We start from the raw sequence: 20,197 nt of genomic DNA, 5'->3' as shown, positions 1-20,197 counted from the left end.
GGCATTCCCACAACCTCGTCCTCATCTGCTACTATAATGGTGTCCCCAGATCCATGGCTGCTGGTGCTGCTGCAGGACAGTGTGTCGTCTTCAGCATGGCCACGTGGCTGGATCAGTTCCGCCCCTACAAACTCAACACCTAATTCTGTTCTCTCCTCTTGTTGACCTGCTTCATAAAATGTTATCTTGTTAGATTTCATCTGCTCCATCACATCTGTGCGACCCAAGTCGTCCCCTACGCTCTCTGGATCCCACAGCTCACTCACTTCCTCCTCCTCATTCTCAGAATCGGGCGCTGTGTGTTTCCTAATGCGATTTACCGCATCCCACAGCGACTTTGGATACTGGGGCTCTTCTTTGAGGTCTAAGTCATGGGAAACACTTTCACTTCTGTCTTGCAAAGGAGAAATTGAAAAGCTGGAAAGCAGGACTGGGGCTGAATCGGAAGAAGAGGAGAACTGAAGGGGTCCTTCACAAGGGTCCACATGAAAATGAGCAGGAACAGTTTCTGGGATACCAGAAGCCGGATCAGAATCAGGATTTAGAGAAGAGGGACAGACTGGGTCTGACTTATGTGTTTCGTCTGGTTGAGAAGAAAGCTTGGAGAGCGAGAGAACATTCAAAGGTGACTGAGACAACTCACAGTTTGACTCAGAAAGTGAAGGCAGACAAGACTTAGAAGGCTCAGTCTGTGGTTTGATGCCTTGCAAAGTGTTAACCCCTATTTGAATGTAATGGTCTGTAGCATTTTCTATGGAAGTTGTCTGTTCCAAAGTAACCATATGTTCCTCATAGGCTCCTTTTTGTGATTGCTCTTCAGTTATAGAGCTCTTTTTTAGACATGAGGCAACTTCTTCTGGTCCATTATCAAATCGTTCCTGCAAAATGTTGACCTCTTTTGAAGTTTGAAAGTCAGTCACATTTTCTTGAGTTATTGTCTGCTCCAAAATGTGGTCTGTAGGATCCTCATTGACTTCTTTTGGTAGTTGCTGCTCAGTCATACAACTCTCTATTTCACAAGCCACATCCTCTGATGTGACACACTCAAGTTGCTGCTGTGAAATGTTGACTTCTGTGGCGTTTTCTTGTGATATTGTAAGTGTCTCTTCCATAATGTGGTCTGTAGGTTCCTTATTGTCTTCTTTTTTTATTTGCTCATTTGTGACAATGCTCACTTTTACACAAGCATTTTCGTCTGATTGCTCACTTTTAAATTGTTGCAGTGACACCAGTACCTCTGTCATATCTTTGGCATGGTCCCCACGGGCATCTCTGATCTCATTGTTAAATAGTTGTGACGTTTCTCCTCCTTCATCCTGGTCCTTTATACCAATGCACACTGCATCTGCGGTTTGATCTATTAAAACAAGAGGAGAAAGGCTATGGGATTGGTTTGTATAGGAAGTGGAGCTTGTAGAAAAGTCAGTAGATCCAAGGGGGGAAAGAGATGGCAGTTGATTTGACGGGGTGTGAGGAAGTGAGCAGGTTTCGGGGTAAGGAGCTAGGTTTTCTGTGGAATTCAACTCAGGATCCAGTCCTTCATCTATGGGAGATTCAGATATATTCAGGAGAGATTTAAGATTGGAGGATGACAGGGATGCTTTGATTTCTGCTTCAAGTTGGGAGTGAATGCTATTCTCCTCAGACATATTAGACTCCTGAGTTGCTGAGACAAATACTTCACCATCTTCATTTGCCACCTGATATTTTGCATCATCGTTCTTTTGCAAAGGTATTGCATCCTCTGTTTGGTCAACCTCTAACTGATTCTGTGACTGTTCCTCCTCTGTTGTGTCCTCTGGATTTTGTTCATCTGCTTTATCAATGTAGATTTCTTCAATTGACGAAGGTTCAACCTCTTGCTCCTGCAAAATCGAGTCAATAAGCAACGTTGGATCTTCAGGTTTATGCTCAGTGATGCAGTCCCGAAGAGGGATTCCTAGGATTCTTTCAGCTCGATCCTCCAGCGTTTCCTTTTCATAAACTGAATTTGTGGAAAGGCAAGGAAAATAAATATCACATTCTCCCTCTGGTGTCTCTTCCTCCATTATATCTGTGTCTGGTTCACTCTCAGGCCTTGTACTTATGTGCAAGGGGTTCTTTTCTGTGTTTTGGTCTGTTGTCACATCCAGATTCAGCAGACTGATGCTATCAGGAGAGACGGTTGATTGAATATCACATGGACTGTCTTCAGTTGGTGGTATGGGATCTAAATAGTGAACATGCGCTTTCATGGGTGATGGTATCAACTCCATTTTCACAACAACACAGGTTGTGTCTATAACCAATAAACCCTTACTGTCCTCAGCTTTTGTGTCTTTTGCGATGTCCAGTCTTCTTACTTCAACGTCAGCTGGAAGAACTTTAGCAGAGTCTTCTTGGTTGTGTAACACATCTGATTCATCTTCCTCACTGTTTACTTTCAAACATGTGGATGGAGTCTCAGTTTCAGACCTGCTTGTGAAACTAGGCTCCCTCCACAAAGGATACTTGACTGACACAGGCTGCACTGACTGAGAAACTTGTATTCCAAACATAGAATTTGTATAATTTGTATTAGCTTTTTCTGGAGAAACAACCTCTATCTCTGCTTTGTATGATATAGTATCCTCAATCATGTCACTTTCCAAGCAGATTAGTGTCTCCTCCTGTTGGGCTTTGACATTTCTAGCATCAGAAGTATTTGACTGCTCTGTGGGTGTTGGTGCAATGAAGTCTACCTCATCTGCGAGCTTGTCTGTTTGACAAATGTTGCCACTGTCCATGAGACCTTCAGAAACCCCTCCAAATTCTGTGTTCTGAATGTTTGTTTGCAAGGTACAACATGGCAAAGATGGGGTTTCTGTGGTGCCTGCTATGCGAGACACTAAGCAGAATATGGTCATCCCACCTGTCTTTTTGTTTAATCTGAACTTCCTTCCTTCAATGACTTTTGAGGACGGTTCCTTGTTGACCGTTTTATTCTGAACTGCTTGTAGCACTTGTGGCCATTGCAGAGCCATATCCTCATGCTGTATGTGTGCATTTTTAATACCAATTGGAATGCTTGTCTGTAAAGCAGTTTCTTGTCTAAGGTGCTTTAGTCCCTCAAGCTCTTGGAAGTTACATTGATTCCCATCTGGTTTAGTAAAGTATTCTTGGTCTCCTTTTATTTGTTCCTGTAGAGCTACAGAGGAATCCTGCTTTCTGAGTGGGGGCTGTGACCAGTAGGTTTGTCTCTTAACTTCCTGCTCCCAACTGGTATCACATTGGGGCAATACAGGTGAACTTTTGCGTGGGCTGTTATAGGGAGGAGGAGCAATATAGCCCGGAGGTTGGCTAAACATCCTCCTTTGGTAGCTGGTTGTTTCTTTCATATCCAACATGTGGCTTGTGTCAGTGGAAGGAGTTTGTGAGGGATGGTAGTTTGGAGCTCTTTGTCTGCTGGCTCTATCCCACTGTCCTGATTCTCTGATGTTTGCAGATTGTATGACTTGTTGCAGTGCCGCAACGCGAGAATCTGTCCCAGCCCTGCTGTCCCTCTCTGTAGCCCTGTTGCTTTCCAACAGCCCCTGAGAGGTACCCCTCAACTCTGCTTCTATACGTCTCCTCCTTGGTAGTGAATGGCTGTATCGAGCTGCCCAAGCTTCCAGCTCTCTATAGCTACTGTCGTTCCTCTTAGTAGAAGCTTCCCTGTTGAGGCGGACAGGACTGCAGTGCTCCCACCTCCTCTGCCATCCCTCCCTCTCATATTCCCTCGCTGCTCGTTGAGCTGCTGTCCACTCTCTGTCTCTGGCTTCATGTGGTTGATATTCTCCCAGTTCCTGGAGCTGCTGAGAATGACGGTCTAGAGCAAAAGAGAAGTGAGAAGAAGTAGGGTGGGTCAGCTCCTGTTCCGTCCAGTTAGAGTACTCCTGCGGAGCCCCTCCTGTTCTTGATCCTGGTATAGTCCAGTAACTGGACTCCCTGTTTTGATCCTGTTGCTCACCATAGTACAATGGATAATGGGTTGCCTGGTGTCTGTCATGGTAGCTGTGGTTAGAACGATGGAAAAATGGATAAGTAAATTTAAATAATTTCAACAAAGTCATCTTCCACATCACATTAAATGTTTTGATATGTTGTGCTTTAGAATATGTTTCCATTGCAAATGGCTCCCTTTTTCCTTTTGGAATTCTTTTTTTGATCCATATGGCCTGATACTGATCAATAAATGAAGTGTATAACGTGTTGCCAACAATTTCACAGTTGCTCATTGTTATAACAGCAATTTGGGATCAAATTGGTATATATCAAGATTATTTTGCAGTAACTTGTCAGAATTGAAGTTAGTCGATACACTAACGTAGACAATGAATCAACTGACCACTTATTGCCACTCAATGTTTTGGGTGTCAAGTATTGTCAGACAAACATCGAATGAGGCTGCTTACTCTGATCAAAAATGTAATTACATCACTGAACTTACTTATGTGTACAGTGTCTCCCAGGAACAGTACCAAATTTGGAGTATAGAGGCAATTGCCCCTGATTCCCAGGCCAGAACTCCATCTATTGGTCTCATACACAGGTCTGAAACATGGAAAAAAAAACAATTAGATATTTCTGGTCACCATGTTTATTTGAAATGCAGAAAATGAATTTGTTTGAATTCAAGATTTGAACAATACTCTAATATTCTAACTTTGAGAATGACTTTATATAAAAGCGATAATCTCAACTGCACTTTAGATATTGTTGCATAATTGGAAAGACAGGTACACACAATACATACCTTTAACTGATTTTTTTCGAGTATTTTCCTTGATGCTTGTGAGGTGATATCAGATCTAATGAAGTCCAAACAGGGCAACTTGTTTTAAAAGGATGGTGGTATTCAGTCCTCCTCCCACTCTACACACACACTCCCCTGCCACTGTAAGCCCACCCTCCTATTATCCAGCCAACCTGCGCAGTTCCAATACCACTGAGGAATCAGGTTTTAAAAAATACTATCTTTGGCTGTATCAATCGTCTTTAAAGTTATGCAAAACTAAGGTGAAGGCAACATGGGGGTAAGATTTCTTTTATAACTTGTGTAATGAAAACAAGGATTTAGTTCAGAAAGACACACAGTTGAATATAACCATGCAGGTATAAAAAAAACTGTCATGTAGTTGCCAGTCTAGAGTTTTATGCATTCACAGCTTCAGGCGAAAAGGCTTCTTGACCTCAATTTAATGTGATTAATGGTCATTTCTGTCTTATTATTAGAATCAAATATTTAAAATGTATTTTACAAGTAATTCACTGCACACAGAGCGCACATCCTACTTTAAATAAAATAAAATGTTTGTATATATTTTTTTAATTCAGTGTTTTAATTGGAACACTTTGTTTACATTTTTTTTCTTAATTTTTTTCCCCCCATCCAATCAAAATCACCACCTACTCCTAGCGTTCAGTTCTCATAATTTTATCCAAGAATAATCATGAAAAACAACAAAAACAGAAGAACTGCACTTTGCATGAGAGTCGTGTGGTATAGGTGGGGAGGTGGGAGGTGTGATGGAGAGCAGACTGTGAATGGAGATAGGGATCTGTTGTTTTGTCGGCTGAATTGTAGCAGAGGGAGAGGCGGGCGGCGGACGGGTTGTCTCCCTTTCTTTGAAACTCTCCAGCGTAACAAACAGGCTTTCCTTCTCTGAACGGAAAGTCTGTACATCAGCAGAGAGAGGGGATGAAGTACGTACAGACAGCAGGCTGCAGGGCGGGCATTCTGTTGATGTTGACAGAATAGTTTGCGATGGGATGATCATTTGTTTTGGGGTTTTATATATCTCAATAAAACAATATTGTACTGGACATCTACAGCTTTGCAACCTAAGCAAATGGAGAGAACTAGAAATGTGTAAAAGATTATTTTGTTTATTCAGTGCTGTAAAGTGTATTTGATTTCTTCAAGATACATTGGCTGTATTATATTTTGATATTTTTAGACCCAGCTTTCAAGTATTTGAGGCCTGTGAAAGTACTTAACTGTTATTTAATTTTGAAATAACATTTTCCTGGCAAAATGCACAACAAAGTTTTGGGAACAAAAAAAATCCTTAGGTATAATTAATTACTTTTAATTACTCAACAAATCAGCTTTATTGGGACTGAGTGGGTGTGGTTTGATCAGATTTTATTGACAGTGGCCTGGCAACACAAGTAAACAATCCCAAAGATTGCACAAAAATCACATTTTGATTGAACACTGGCTGAATGCTGATGAGTACAGTACAGGCAGTATGTGATGTCACATTTTACAAACAGAACACCGCCCGCTTCAAACCAGTCAGAACACCACAGACAAAAGCGCAAATACAGACATCAACAAAGTACACCTAGGCCTATACCTGTTCACTATGCCAAATCAGTCATAATAAGCAGCTCATTGATAAGATAGGTGTTAAGGGCGACTTGTGACTTGTTTTCAATCCAATGTGAAGGTAATGCAGCTCAGACCTCTTCTTGAGCGTAACATAATTGTAAAACCAAAAAGGGACGCCTAAACATGTACAAACATGCCGCTGTGTTTTCTGTACTGATAAGATGCTTTACCCTTGTGTGGTGTTCATATTGTTGTTACACAGCCAGTGTTCGTGGGTCTGGTGGACCCACTGCATTTTAGGGCTTTTTAATTCAACACAATCAAACATTTTATGTTAAAATACTCAACAGATGTTTACTTCATCTCAATTAAAAGCAATTTAAACAGCATATATGGTAAATATTTGCCCTTTTACGTTTGTTAGATCACGTTTATGATTTTTGTCTGTTTTTTAAATAAAATTTAATAAAACAAGAAAAACTCTTTAAGTAAAGATATGGGGGGAATAGATTCAACACATTTACATATGAAGCAAGGTTTTTCATAACTATCCATTTTAATTTATTTGAACTTCATTGGAAATTTAACCCATTCAGGTCAGTTTACACTACAGAGCTAATGGGCTGGTTCTAGGGCTGGCTGCTAAAGGCTGGTCCTGTGTCTTTGTTTTGGAACTAGCTGATGCTCAATCTCATCCTCTTCTTCTATAGGGTGAGAAGCTCAGTCATCCTGAGAGATTTACAGTAGAGATGCTACTCCTATGTGTAGAAAGGAGCCAGTTGAGGTGGTTCGGGCATCTGGTCAAGATGCCCCCTGGGCGCCTCCCTAGGGAGGTGTTCCTATCACGTCCAGCTGGAAGGAGGCCTCAGGTAAGACCCAGGACTAGGTGGAGAGATTATATCTCCACCCTGTCCATGGAACACCTCAAAATCCCCCAGTCAGAGCTGGTCAATGTGGCCCGGGAATGAGAAGTTTGCGGTCATCTGCTGGAGCTGCTGGCCCCTCGACCTGACCCCTAATAAGCAGTTTATGATGAATAATGATCATGAGAGAGTGAGTGATCCTCTCAATCTGACACCTCTTCCTCTACATCAAAAACTTTTTTCTCATCCAAAACCTATAATTTCCCCACTTTTATTAGCCCTGGGTCCAGTAGACCCGAACATCCTGTATGTAATATAAATGTGTAGGGGGCGTGTACTGTATGTGTTCATTGAATTTTTTTTCTGATATATGTTCTTCACAGTAAATGAGCCAAGGCCAAAGAGTCTCAGTTTGAAATTATAATTAATAGTATAATTTTTTTTAAGATATTTTTTGGCATTTTTATGCTTTATTGATTGTGTAGAGACAGAGTTGAAATAGGGCAGAGAGGGGAGTGACATGCAGAGAACGACTGCGGGCTGGAATCGAACCCGGGTCCGCTGCTGGCCGAGGCCCATGGGGGGGGGGGCGCCTTACCAACTGAGCTGAGGGCGCCCCCATAATTTTTCTTATAATAAAAATCAAAATGGGCCCCACAGACCCGAACACCACACAAGGGTTAACGTTTGAAGGCATAGACAGATCCCTGTCTCAGCGATAACGTGGTATTCAGGCTGTTTTTAAAGAAAATAACAATGACATCTTGTACTTGTTTTACATGGCAGTAGCTGGCAAACTGTATTTTTAGTGCTTTGGTGGCAATAAAAAATTACACACAAAAAAACATGTACCACATCTGATCAGTTCCATTATGATTCCAATTTTGAATTATCTTTTTGTAGTTAGTTTTCTAAAGATTATTCTTTGGCATTTTAATACTTTTTAGTAGACAGGTTGGAGAGACAGAGATGAAATGGGGTATGAAGGGGAATGACATGCAGAGAATACTGCTTCTGAGGACTGAGCCTATGCACTACACCACGAGCGCATCCCCATAACAAATGACACATTGACACTTGTAATAACATTTATATTGTAAAAACAATATCATTTGTAAGAAGAGAAATTAATAGGATGGCACAAATTTCTCAAGTGACTGAATATCAAACGAAAAGTAGTTATTCGACAAAGTCACAATATTTGGTGCATTAAAAAAGACTCCGTCAGGCTTTCACATGACATCTGAAATCTAACCTTAACCTTTAAAGTTTAGACATATGGTTGATTGAGTGACTGATACATTTATCAATGAAAGGGAAGCCCTTTTTATGTTTGCAAGGGTATCGTACAAAACAATTGTAACAAGTTGTAGTTGAACTATAAAACACAAAGTTGCAGCTTAAATAAGTGTTTCAAGTGATGAGTTATTCAAAAAGTAGGCCTACACTGAGCTGGTGATCCTGACAGCTGTGCCTAATGCATTTGCTGCATTACATTTTGCATTCTTTTAAAAAGCAGCCAAGAAACCAGAGTTGTATCTGGTCTCAGAACAACAACTAATCCAAGGCTCAGGTATAACAGGCTGTCCTTGCTGTCACTGGTCTTTTCGTTAGAGATGCCCTGTAGATATTAATGTTTTGTTCGTCATTACGGTGGACAAGCTCCACATTAAATCTGCTGGGGAGAAGCTCCTCATAGAAACTGTGAGTCCCGTGTTCTTCTCTCATTTTGGACGAGAGATACACCACGGCTCCGTTCTTGCACAAATGAGCCAGTGTCTGCACTAGCAACAGGTACGTGTCTGGGAGGTAAATTATATCTGCACCAAGCACCAGGTCCCAATCAGAGGGGAAGTCCATGTGGTCTTCACCCCAGGCAAGAGGAAGGACAGTGGGAAGGGTGGAATGCCAACCACTGGAAGGCATGTTAGCGGAGACATTGGCTTGAAGTTGTGGTAGAGCTAAAGGAAGGTCTGTGAGGGTCACATCTGCGCCTTAAAAAGATAGGAAAATTAGATTCCAATATTGACGCAACTCTCAACTCAAGATGCTTTATTAACTGCAAGAAGCCTAAATCTTGTTTACAGACGGATGCCCCAAACCAACACATGCATTCATGTGCTTTAGATAGGCTATAGGATATTTTGGCAAGGCTGTGAGAGTGGTGCACTATAGCAACACTTGTTGCAAAGAGTTAAGTCAGCGATTCTGGAGAACGCTTGTTGTCAGGTATGGCTACTTTTTGTCATAATCAGTGAATATCTCCTCATTATCTGTGTAGCCTCCTACTGAGTGAGCGCGGGGAAAAAAATCTGGTGTTAATACAGATCCTATAAGGTATAGGCTCTGTAAACTGGTGGGTCTAAAACAAAGACATTTCTATTTTTGTAAACAAAGAGGGACCATCTTAGCTAGAAACGCGGCGGTTTACACAACTTAGGCCTAAGTTTATTGTTCTCAGTTTGCACACAGGCTACAAGTGGATCGTAAGGAGATATTCACTGATTTTGACAAAAAGTGATTGTTCCATGCATTCTCCAGAATTGCTGACTCCACCTTTTAAATAAGCCTACTTCTGCAATGGACAAGAAAGGGGAACGGTGATAACTGTCCAGGCAACAACTCAGGAAAGGGCCCAGGGGCTAATGCTGCTCACTCATAAATATTAACGTGTAGGCCTATTCCTGCGCAGTGCTGCAGACACACATTTGAAAGGAGCGAAAACGTACCGAGCCGAGCTGCCAAAATACCGACCACACCGGTCCCTGCTCCCAGCTCTATGATGCGCTTTCCCCTCAACTCCACCGGCTGTTCCCCGAAGTAACAACACAGCTGTAACCCCTGTTTACACACACACACACACACACACACACACACATCCGTTAATTATGTTTGCTGTCATTTTGTTCATAACGTCGACACGGACAGAATGCAGCTCTTACAGATTCCCACACCCGGGCAGCCACGCCGAGGTTTGCCCCGAACACCTGTTTGATCTTCAGCTCCTCTCCTACTAAACTATAAACAGCGTCCTGAGAAAATGTGTCAGCAAAAAGACAGTCGTCCACAGGGAACGGGTAGTCCTCGTCCCCTGCACAAATCATGGTTGGTGAGGTGACATAAATCGGTTACTTAATGTGGCCTTAATAAAGTCGGCTACGTTAACGAACATGAGCTCCAGGGTCATCACGGTGGATTGCCTTCCAGGTCAACGTTAGCATGAACTGTTAGCTTATCTTGGTGAGCTGGACAATAGACTACCAATAGATAAAGGAGAAAATGTTATGCCAAGTCGTCACGAAATTATTAGACATTGAAAATACTTAATAAGCCATTGTCACCGCGTTTATCAGGCGGTTAAACTTATGTTATGAGTTTAACGCTGTCTGTAAATTAATTAAGGAAACAATGTAGGCCTATCAACCGAGTTAGCTGGGGCTTTGTCAGTTTATTAATTTGAGCCTGTAGGCTACAAAGCCATGAAACGGGGTGAGTTTAGATAGTCATATCTATTTTGAGTGTAGTGTTAAGAAGCTTTTAATTTGAAATGCAACACAGACACTTAGTTTCCGGGTGAGTGGGACAGTGGGCCTTTCAAAGACCCTAAAATAACTTTCTGCACCATAAATTAAAAAAAAATTTAGACAGCAGAAAAGTGGTAAGAGTCCAGCATATGTAGCCTTGAAATATGAAGTTATGGAGAGTAATATAATTTACACTTCACCTTTTTACATATCGTCAACATCACACTGCGATGTTTGTAATTTTGAGGGGAAAACTGCATGACTTATTCATAAGAGATACCATACTGTACTTGGTGACTTTTCTGCCTTGAGATAGATAGCAAAATTATAATAGGTCCATGAATCACAGAAACATCCCTCCATTTTTGCATCAAAGAAAAATTAGGTCATCTTTTCACAGACAGTATTCTCAGCCAGTCTGCTTCCAAAACAATGCATATATCTCAGGTTTACTGATGAATCCGCCTGCCACTAATAATTATTTTCACAGTGAATCTGCCAATTGTTTTCCTGATTAATCCTTCAGTGGATCAAACATTGAATTGCTTATTTTGTCTGAAACAGTTTAACAATACATAATATACAGTGGCATAAAACTGAAAAAACTGAATATCTTCACATTTTAAACTATTACATTATTTACATGATCAGTTGTCCAAACAGCTAATATTCAATGTATTGTTTTGGTTGTATTTATGCATCAATGCATGAACAAACGCACACAAAAAAAACACCACCATGTTCCAGGTTTATTACAAAAAACCCAAGTTGTTGTATCCTAACCTGTTTTTCTTTGACAAACAAGTAAAGTAGAGTACCACTAAGACATAATTTTTTCGCACACACACAAATTCACATCAATGACAAAGTTGATTTAACAGGTGTATGCAGTGTAGAGTCCTGTACAGATATGTCAAGTCAAGCTCTTCGGAATTTCAGCTTTTCAATTTCTATTTAACACAACATGTTAAGAATTTTCAACACAGCCAACTAAAATGTAATGTGTCCAATCTGGGAAAAAAAAATCATAATGCAGACTTCATACATCACAGCTTTCAGTGGAAAGGACAATAAATGTTGGGTTTAGACAACAGATTTACTCAATATAGGTAAAGTCATTCTGCCTGACACAGAACACCTCTGAACCTCTCGATTATTTGAAGTTTTTAAAAAATAAATAAATTCTTTTCATCTTACAGATGACAGTAGTATTACATCCATAACAACCACCTGCCCCCCAGGCCTTAATATGTGCAAACTGCAAGAGTTTAAAAAAGGTAGCACTTAATGCAGGGACCACGATAAACAAAAGCTATGTGTTTTAAAATGAGCACTTTATGAAAAGTGAAGCAGGAGTGATTTTCAAATTTCAGGGCAAACTTGAAGAAGCATGGGGCTGTCTACAAGCTCCTCAGGCCAACAGTGGACTAACAACAATCTCAGTATTCTTAGTTAAAGGTGCTCCGAGGAACTTTCAGTTTTTGTTAATTCTTGCACCCCCTTTGGACAAAAGGGGTAGTGTTTTTACTTCGCTAGCTGTTATTCCTGGGTGAGCGTACCAATGAAATAGCTAGAAATAGGCATTAAGAACAACTATATAAAAATAGAATTCTTTGCACTGATGGTTTCATTTGCTGTTGCATGTCATTTATGATCATCAGATAAAAAATTTGACTGTTTCAGAAATAATTAAAAGTTCCTCGTAGCACCTTTAAATAGGGAGTACAGCAATAATAATAATAAACATAAAATAAAGATTAGATGGTCCTTTAACCAAAGGAATATTTTTGGTACTGAATGACTATTCTAATAAAATATGGAACTGTCCTATTACAAACATGTTCTTTTAATCTATAGAGGTGAAATACTGAGCTGGGACACAGGTAATGTTGAGATTATATTGAATTTGCAGTAAAAAGATCTACTGCATATTTCCTTCAGAAACATTCATTCTAGTCACATCTTCCTCATAGAAATAAAAAGGTTTGCAATGTTACTGGACAGAAACGATGAATTGTCACACAGAAAACATCACAAATCGTGCTTTGAGTTCAAGCAGGGGACTGCTTTAGCGTTTAAACATTGGTAGTCCATTTTGCACATTTAAAGTGTTTTTCTTTTGTGAAGACACATACGTTAACATAACCGATGTTCGACAAACCTCTGCCTGAGTCCAAGCTATTTGAGTGCGAGTCACTTGATAGAATAGCCACGGCTCAAACAGATTGTTGATTGTTTCTTTCATTCAAATCAAAAGACAAAACATGGGCCGAAGAGCACCTACAAAGAGACGTGGAATTCTTCTTGTCGTTTCCTGGTGGGTAAGGCAGTCAGTTTTGTTTCGAGTAGAACCGAGACCCAGTCCAAGTCCACACAGATGCACAACAAACACCCACACAGAAAAACAGAAGCCGGGGGAATGCAAAATTAAAACTTTGTTCCAAAAAGAATAAATATTAGAACGACGACTATGACGGTGAGAATCAAAATGACCAGCATCTTTCTGTTTTTCTTCTGATACTGTTCCGCCTGCAGACAAATAAGAAAATAAATATACAGCATATTTCAATGTATTCAAATTTATGAATAACAGCCAACATTCATTGTCTCAACAAATTCCATCTTTTGATTACGTTAACCGAACCGATATGGTAAATGATATGATAAACGTGTATTTAGCATGCTGAAAGTTGTTTTTTTGGTTTCCTGGTCGTTGTCAACATTCATAATTAGCTTTCAAACTTAAATATCCAAAAAACGTCAAAATGTGTATGTAGACCGGAGTATTATTTACCTTTTGTAATTGTTTCAATCCATCTTCTGTTTTAACACAAGCCTGCTCCACATTGAAGTCAATTCTGTCAAGAACGGTGCCCTGGAGGAAGAACAATAGGGAATTTTGTAAAACAAGGAAAGTAATTAGTTCAGATTCTTTATAAGAAAAGGAATGCTGTATGGCATGTGTGTGGAGTCATTCCATAATTAGGAGTATGTTTTAATTGTGTGTGATTGTGTCAGGATGGCTTGATTTACCTGTTCTACCACCATTCCAGCCAAGTCCCGGAAAATCTCATTCAGATCCGAGATGGACTGCACTATCTGTCTGATCTCCCTCTCTCGTTCTTCAACCATGACCGTGTTCTCCCCCACCAGCATAAGCTGGTCGTCTGTGAACCCCTGAAACAAAAAATAAAGAAAAGTGGGCGATTTCAAAACTAAAAAGTATTGCTACAAATGCAACAAAAAATGCAACCACAGCTTTAGCAGAGACTGCTCAGAAGAAAAAAGAAAAACAATAACATAGATAAAGAAGGCTTTACGTCAATGTTGCCCTAAAAAAAGTTGCACTGAAACCATTTTCATTGTAACGTGCACAAGCTGTCAGCTGCATGGTTAAACCATCTTAGAATCATGTTTAGGGTTGATGAAATGTGACTAACACAGCGGGTGTGCATCCAGACGTTTCATGGATGTTTGCTTTTCTTATCTCGACTACGCTCGTACTTGAAGAATGTTGTACTTGCTCTTTATGTCCTGGATACTGGAAGCATGAGCAAAACAAATAGCGGAGGAACTCTCAAGGAGGATTGTTTGAATGACTCAAAAGGTGGAGTCAGTGATTCTGGACAATGCTCGTCAGCATCACATTTTACCTGTACATATTGTGTTCGCGCTGAAAATAAATCCAGTGTAAAAACACAGTCTAGGCACTGTTAATGGGCATGTTGCTAGCTACGGTGGTACAGGTAGCGGATCGTGAGGAGATATTCACTGATTTTGACAAAAAGTGATTTGATTGTCAACAAGTGTTCTTCAGAATCGCTCCACCTTTAGTGAAAAAAAATAAAGGAGAGCCCATCACCTTGTCATATACAGCTAAATCTTCATCCTCCTCCATTAGGGGTCCAGAGTCAAAAAAGTGCTTCGATCTCTCTTCTCGATTCTTCATACCTGGAATATAAACCAATGACACGATGCTTAGATGACAAACACAAAAAAAATACAAAGTAAAAAGACATGATACAATAAACAACCTTGTTCATAGTACAAAAAATGTGAGAAGCAAATGTGAGGAATTTAGGGAGATGGTCATGGCATCTCTACTGCACTTCTTACGTTTTAGGTAGCCGGACTGTGTGTGCCTGAAGTTGGTGGAGAGCTCCTGCAGGCTCTGAGCCAGGGATGAGACCACGTTTCTCAGTAACCTCTCCTCCTGCTCCGTGCAGTGGCCACAACGAGACTGCAGACTGGTCACGGCTCGCTGGCACCGATGAAACATCTGTAAATGAACAGAAAATGAATAGGCAAGCAGAAACTTCATTTCAACAAGAAGCATTCTCAGATGTGTCCAATCAGAGAATATACGGTCAATACTATATAACGCTCTTCTGCCAAAATCTGCCAACTAAAATAAGCATTTTTGTCTTCACTTCACTGGCCAAACACTGCACCTGTGTTATCTCCTGAGTAGTGATTTCTATGGCATGCTCTTCCTCACTACTGTCATCGAGCGTGGGACGATTCATATGCTTGTCATGAAGTATGGCCAGGTCCTTCATCTTCTGCCGAACCCGTGTGATTTCGTACTGGATCTTAAAAGGAAAAACATAATAGTGGTTAATAGCCACATGACTATACTTCATGCACAAGCTTACAAGGAAAAAAATGCACCAGTTTAAAATGACGGGTTTCCTAAAAGATGCATTTGTATGGCTTTAATCGAAGGTTTAACAACCTTCTACATTGTGTTTGTTTTACCTCATCGATCCCGTCTATCCACTTTGGGGGCAGTTTCTTGGTGACACCAATGGCAGCTTCAGGATCCAGACTAATTCCTGACACCAGGGCCATCCGATCATCAGCCAACTTGAAAAGACAAATGGTTCTATTGAAACATTTTATATAATAATTCAACATAATGATGATGATGAACGATTTATATTCGTATAATATAAAGTAGTTCCACAACGTAGGGAAAAGACAGTACCTCATCATACTCCTAATGTGATTTGCAGATAGCAGAGTGGTCCCATCCAATAACAGGGAAAAGGAGAGAAAGACAGAAGTAACAGAAGGTGAGACCCGGAAAAAATCAGCAGTGAATACCAACAAGTGTACAACTAGTGTGAAGAGTGGGAATGCAAAAATAAAATCATTATTATCCAGAAACTTGTCAGTGATTTTGAATAGAAACAAATCAATAAATGTAAGAAGCAGTGAGAATGAAGAGCAGGAATGAATCACAAGATCGGTTCCGAGATCGAATTGTTCACTGAACTCGTATGATATGACTTGTTTTTAATAATTGTCTCTGGTGCGTGTTTAATCTGAGAAACACTCACCGACTCATGGCAAAGTCAGTTTATTAAATAGCGTACGTATGGTGTTCTGATTAATCTTGCTGGCAAAATACTTAGTTTTAATACCAACATCATCTTTCTGACATTTGGTGTACACAAGACATTTATATCAACACAGTTTTCCAATATACATGGATGAAGCCTGATACAAGTAGAACAGGACCAAACATACATTGAACAGAAACAAATAAGATTATAAACTTTAAACATTATTTTTCATATGAACATTTGTCATCACCATTTGAGCAACACGACACACAATATGGTTTAGAAAAGTGTAGGGAGTGTCTTATAAGGAGTGGAAGGAGTGTTAGTTAAATAGTGTGAATAGATCCTGGTAGGAGGAACTTTAGAAACTCCTGGATCCTTCATTATTGTTTTACTATGATACATAGTGTATGAGCAGTTCATCTGCCAAACAAAGCTGCTGCACTATCGGTCCTGATACACTTTACCAAAAAAAAAAAAGATAAATTGCTCTGGAATACCAGGCCACAGCATGGCTATTGGTTAACCTTACTTTGAGTATATCTGCTGATGCACAGATGCATAGTCAGTGTCCAAAGCTATTTACCGAGGTCTCTGGTTTTTCTGGGTCAGTGAAAGGTATTTTAAGCAATCATGAACATCAGAAACCCAGAGGAAAAAATAATGAGGGTTTAGTATTAACCTCATGGTAGCTGGAGGCTGCATATTTTCCAGGAAATGAAGGGCATACACCTCCTCTACTTATGGGTTAGCCTTGCATGTTCAATGCCTCTGTGTGTAAAGGCTGGCAGAAATTCAAATACCTCAGTGAACAGTTCACTGGTTAAAATGTTCACACTGTAGACTGTGTGTGAATAGTCACACACACACTCTATACCTGCAAGCTGTACTGTGTATCCTGCACCTGGCCTGACCTCTAGCAGGGACACAGAAGAAGAGCTGTAAACGGTTCAAGTTTCAAAATGGTGTTGAGAATGGCAGGAAAATGTGTTGACTACCCTGCTTTGTAGTAATGTAGTTTAATCTGGATTATTATTCAACAGAATTGTTGGGGGGATGCATTGCAGCACAACAATCGCTGGTGCAGAATGTCGAGGTCAAGTAGTTTTCATAACATGCTGTTGTATTGATTTCAAACCTTGGAGAAAAGCTAGGGTTTAGGATTGGTATAGTAGTTTTCCACAGTTTATGTCACATTTAAATAGGTACAGAACAAAACCAGCTACATTCTAAGGTAACACACAAGTTACAAGCACTATTTGATCTACTATGTAAAGGCCACAGCACACTTTATACTAGGGATAGGCATTATAAACGTTCAAAAACTTAGAAAGGCTGATTAGTACTTTGCTAGTCTTATATTACAGTGTTTTTACATTTACTGCAGACACTTATTTGTTAGGAGCTGAAATATGCGATCTTTATCCTCCCTCCATCAGCTCTGAGGTCAAATTACAGGTCACATAAATCAGGGTTCCCACAGTTCAAGTTAGATTTAAGAGTTTATTTTCAAGGCTTTTTTTTAAATGCCATTCAGAATGAAATGTAAGAATTATTTCACAAAAAATGTAACCGTGGAGAGAAATAACATCAATTATCTTAGGTTCACTTCAATTTTGGTTATCCTTTTAAACTGTATTTCATTATTTTAATCAGGTCATTCAAAATACACAACTAATATGACAGTAATAATGATAATGTGTCACTTTATGCTGGCAGCGTGAACATACCGTGTTGATCTGAATGGTTGTGAGAGGCATTTGTAAATTATTTATAAAAAAAACAACAATAGTTGAAGTAGCCTACCTATTTAAAGTGTTTAAAATGCAACGTCAGCTTATTCTCTCTTTTTTACATATATATATAAAACCCAACTCCCCATGTCTTATGATTTTACTTTTGATAGATAGATTTGAGAAAGGTTATTACCAACTAAAGGCCTTATTTTAGATGAATGATTATGTCTCTTAAGACTCGAAACGGATCTGTAGGAACCCTGACAGCAATACCGGCGTAGAAATATTCCTATGTGATGAATAGAGGCTATGAACACACACTTGTAATCTATCTACTACAGCTCAAAGACTGGCTATATGCAAACACACACAGTAAAATATCAAAACGATGCAGACAACTCACCGCAGCATTGCTACGTGTACTCAGACGGGGGTCGTATGTACTCACTTGCTCAGCCAATATCTGCCGGTTTTGGATCGCATTGTTCCGCATTAACAAGAAGGCATCTGTCAGACGCCGAGTGGCCATGACTGCCTTTATAAGATATCGAAATTTACACTGGACAAAATTGCGAGGAGTTATTAAATGATGCCCACTGTCGCTGACCCGCAGCTAACGCACCGCTAGCTTTAGCTTTAGCTTCGCCTGTGATGAATGAGGAAAACTCGCGATACAGCGCCTACAGTGGACAGCAGGCGACCCTAATAATATTTATCTGTCGGACATCTCTAATGCTTAAATTTAAAATGAAACACATGACCGAGTGTTTCTTCTCAATTTTGGGATTTAACGTTAGATGGGTGACGTTATTCCGCTAGACAGCTACGGAAGTGCGAAAACGTAAACACCTGCGTAAAACGGCTTCTTCTTCTACTACTTCTTTAATGCGGCTGTCAACTGAGTGACTGAGACGCTATCGCCTCGAGTCGGCGAAGAGACAGTTAAAGGTGCAGTGTGTAATATGACATCATCAAGAAAGTTCTACAAAGTTCTAGAATGCAACGCTCCCTGGGTAACCCCAACCCTTTCGAATAATAACAGAAGCTACGGTGGCCTTCAAGGACAAGAACAATTCTACATTTTAAACAATGCACCTGATGACATTCCAACTATGACACTTTCAAGATGGCGGCACTAGGCCTTGGTCCAAGATATGCAGAAATATGGACATATATGAGACCCTTTCTAAGGAAAAAAATAATAATTCAAAAAAAAATGTTCAGCTATTATGCACTAAATTAAATGTACTTATGGATATTATAATTACTTTCTACAAAATCTGCTAGGAAATAAAACCCAAAATTCTACACACTGCAGGTTTAAATGAAGAATACAGATATAAATAAATAGCCTAAGTGTACAGCATATTACCATACAACCCAATATAGTGTAGCTTACTTTAGCCAGGATCCTTACAAAACTAACTTATTAATAAAAAATAAAAAATAATTCCTGCGTAAAATAGGCCTAACGCACTGTTAAAGCAATACCTACAACAAAACTTAGTTCAGCAACATCCATGTAGCATGGATCTGCTAAACTGCTGAGCTCAGTTGTGATATCCATATAACTTGTAGCCTTTGATTTTTCGTCCCTGTAAAGTTAAAGTAGGCTACCCCAAGCAAAACATAACACACAAGGAACAAATAAATCATAAAAAACAAGAGGGGGCTCAAAATTAAACCCACAAAGGAACAATCAAATATGAGATTAAGATGACATCACAACTAGCTTGGAAGCCAATCATGGTCTTGTATGCAACCTCAACAGTGTTACACCCCACTAATTGGACTTCCCAGTAAAGTAGGAGACATATTCAAAATGTGGGCTGTGCCCACCCAATCAAATTTTTTTTATTTATTTTTTTTAGGTGGAAGTCCAGACCCACTATCGGACGGACCTGTTCATTCGGTGTCCAAGAAAATGTCAAATAAAATTCGAACAATTAATTAATACTAAAGAATATACCATTACCATGCATTGCTTCTAATTTTATTATTGAGTGGGCAGGACAGCCTGCCTCCAAGTTACCCACCCGCTTATAGTGGTCACTGGTCAGCAGAGCCGGCCCGAGGCATAAGCGAAATGAGCAGTTGCTTAGGGTCCCGACTGCCAGGGGGGCCCCCCCAATTTATTTTTTTATTTTGTTTTTTTTTTAGTTTGTGTGTTTGATATCAACATCATATTATGTAAATGTAAATTATCATATAATAAAAGGAATACAATGTTTTGGTAGATAGTTAATAGCTTAATAATTGAATCAGTTCATCTGGGAGGTAATCCGAGGTTAACTGATCACGTCACGTTCAAGTCCATGGCATGCACAGTGTGTATTGAGTTAATTTAAAAACAATTGAAAATGGGGCTGCCCTCAGTTGCCCATGCACTGTG

General features: G+C 39.9%; 2 protein-coding genes across 4 annotated transcripts; both read right to left on the bottom strand.

Moving 5' to 3' along the window:
- Positions 1–3,577: 3,577 nt before the first annotated feature.
- On the bottom strand, positions 3,578–10,301 carry LOC307249777 (EEF1A lysine methyltransferase 3-like; the record flags this gene model as incomplete). The annotated part of the gene is made up of 4 exons (XM_080026629.1): positions 3,578–3,826; positions 8,797–9,191; positions 9,927–10,038; positions 10,140–10,301. The coding sequence occupies 4 exons, from the start codon at positions 10,299–10,301 to the stop codon at positions 3,578–3,580; spliced, it is 918 nt and encodes a 305-aa protein (XP_079882755.1).
- Positions 10,302–11,457: 1,156 nt separating this feature from the next.
- On the bottom strand, positions 11,458–18,627 carry stx16 (syntaxin 16). Of its 3 annotated transcripts, none has more exons than XM_080025623.1 (8): positions 18,209–18,627; positions 15,480–15,587; positions 15,173–15,313; positions 14,838–15,000; positions 14,584–14,672; positions 13,755–13,898; positions 13,516–13,596; positions 11,458–13,250 (listed from the first exon to the last, which is right to left on the bottom strand). In XM_080025623.1, exons 1-8 carry the CDS (start codon positions 18,332–18,334, stop codon positions 13,149–13,151), a joined length of 954 nt encoding a protein of 317 aa, XP_079881749.1. In that variant the 5' UTR covers positions 18,335–18,627; the 3' UTR covers positions 11,458–13,148. The 3 variants fall into 3 exon arrangements, with proteins under 3 accessions (XP_079881749.1, XP_079881750.1, XP_079881751.1); XM_080025624.1 differs by having other exon boundaries at positions 18,254–18,627; XM_080025625.1 differs by lacking the exon at positions 18,209–18,627 and adding an exon at positions 15,709–15,837.
- Between the last annotated feature and the right edge of the window lie 1,570 nt (positions 18,628–20,197).

Source organism: Ammodytes marinus (genome assembly GCF_949987685.1).
Source record: "Ammodytes marinus genome assembly, chromosome: 4".
In the NCBI taxonomy this organism is placed as follows: Eukaryota; Metazoa; Chordata; class Actinopteri; order Uranoscopiformes; family Ammodytidae; genus Ammodytes; species Ammodytes marinus.
This window is presented reverse-complemented; position numbering and strand designations above follow the sequence as displayed.

Coding starts and splice junctions, on each gene's coding strand:
- stx16 (XM_080025623.1), bottom strand. CDS start 18,334: ATGGCCACTCGGCGTCTGACAGATGCCTTCTTGTTAATGCGGAACAAT. Junction 15,314..15,479: donor GGATAGACGGGATCGATGAG/GTAAAACAAACA, acceptor TTTCCTTTTAAG/ATCCAGTACGAAATCACACG. Junction 14,673..14,837: donor ACAGTCCGGCTACCTAAAAC/GTAAGAAGTGCA, acceptor TTTATATTCCAG/GTATGAAGAATCGAGAAGAG.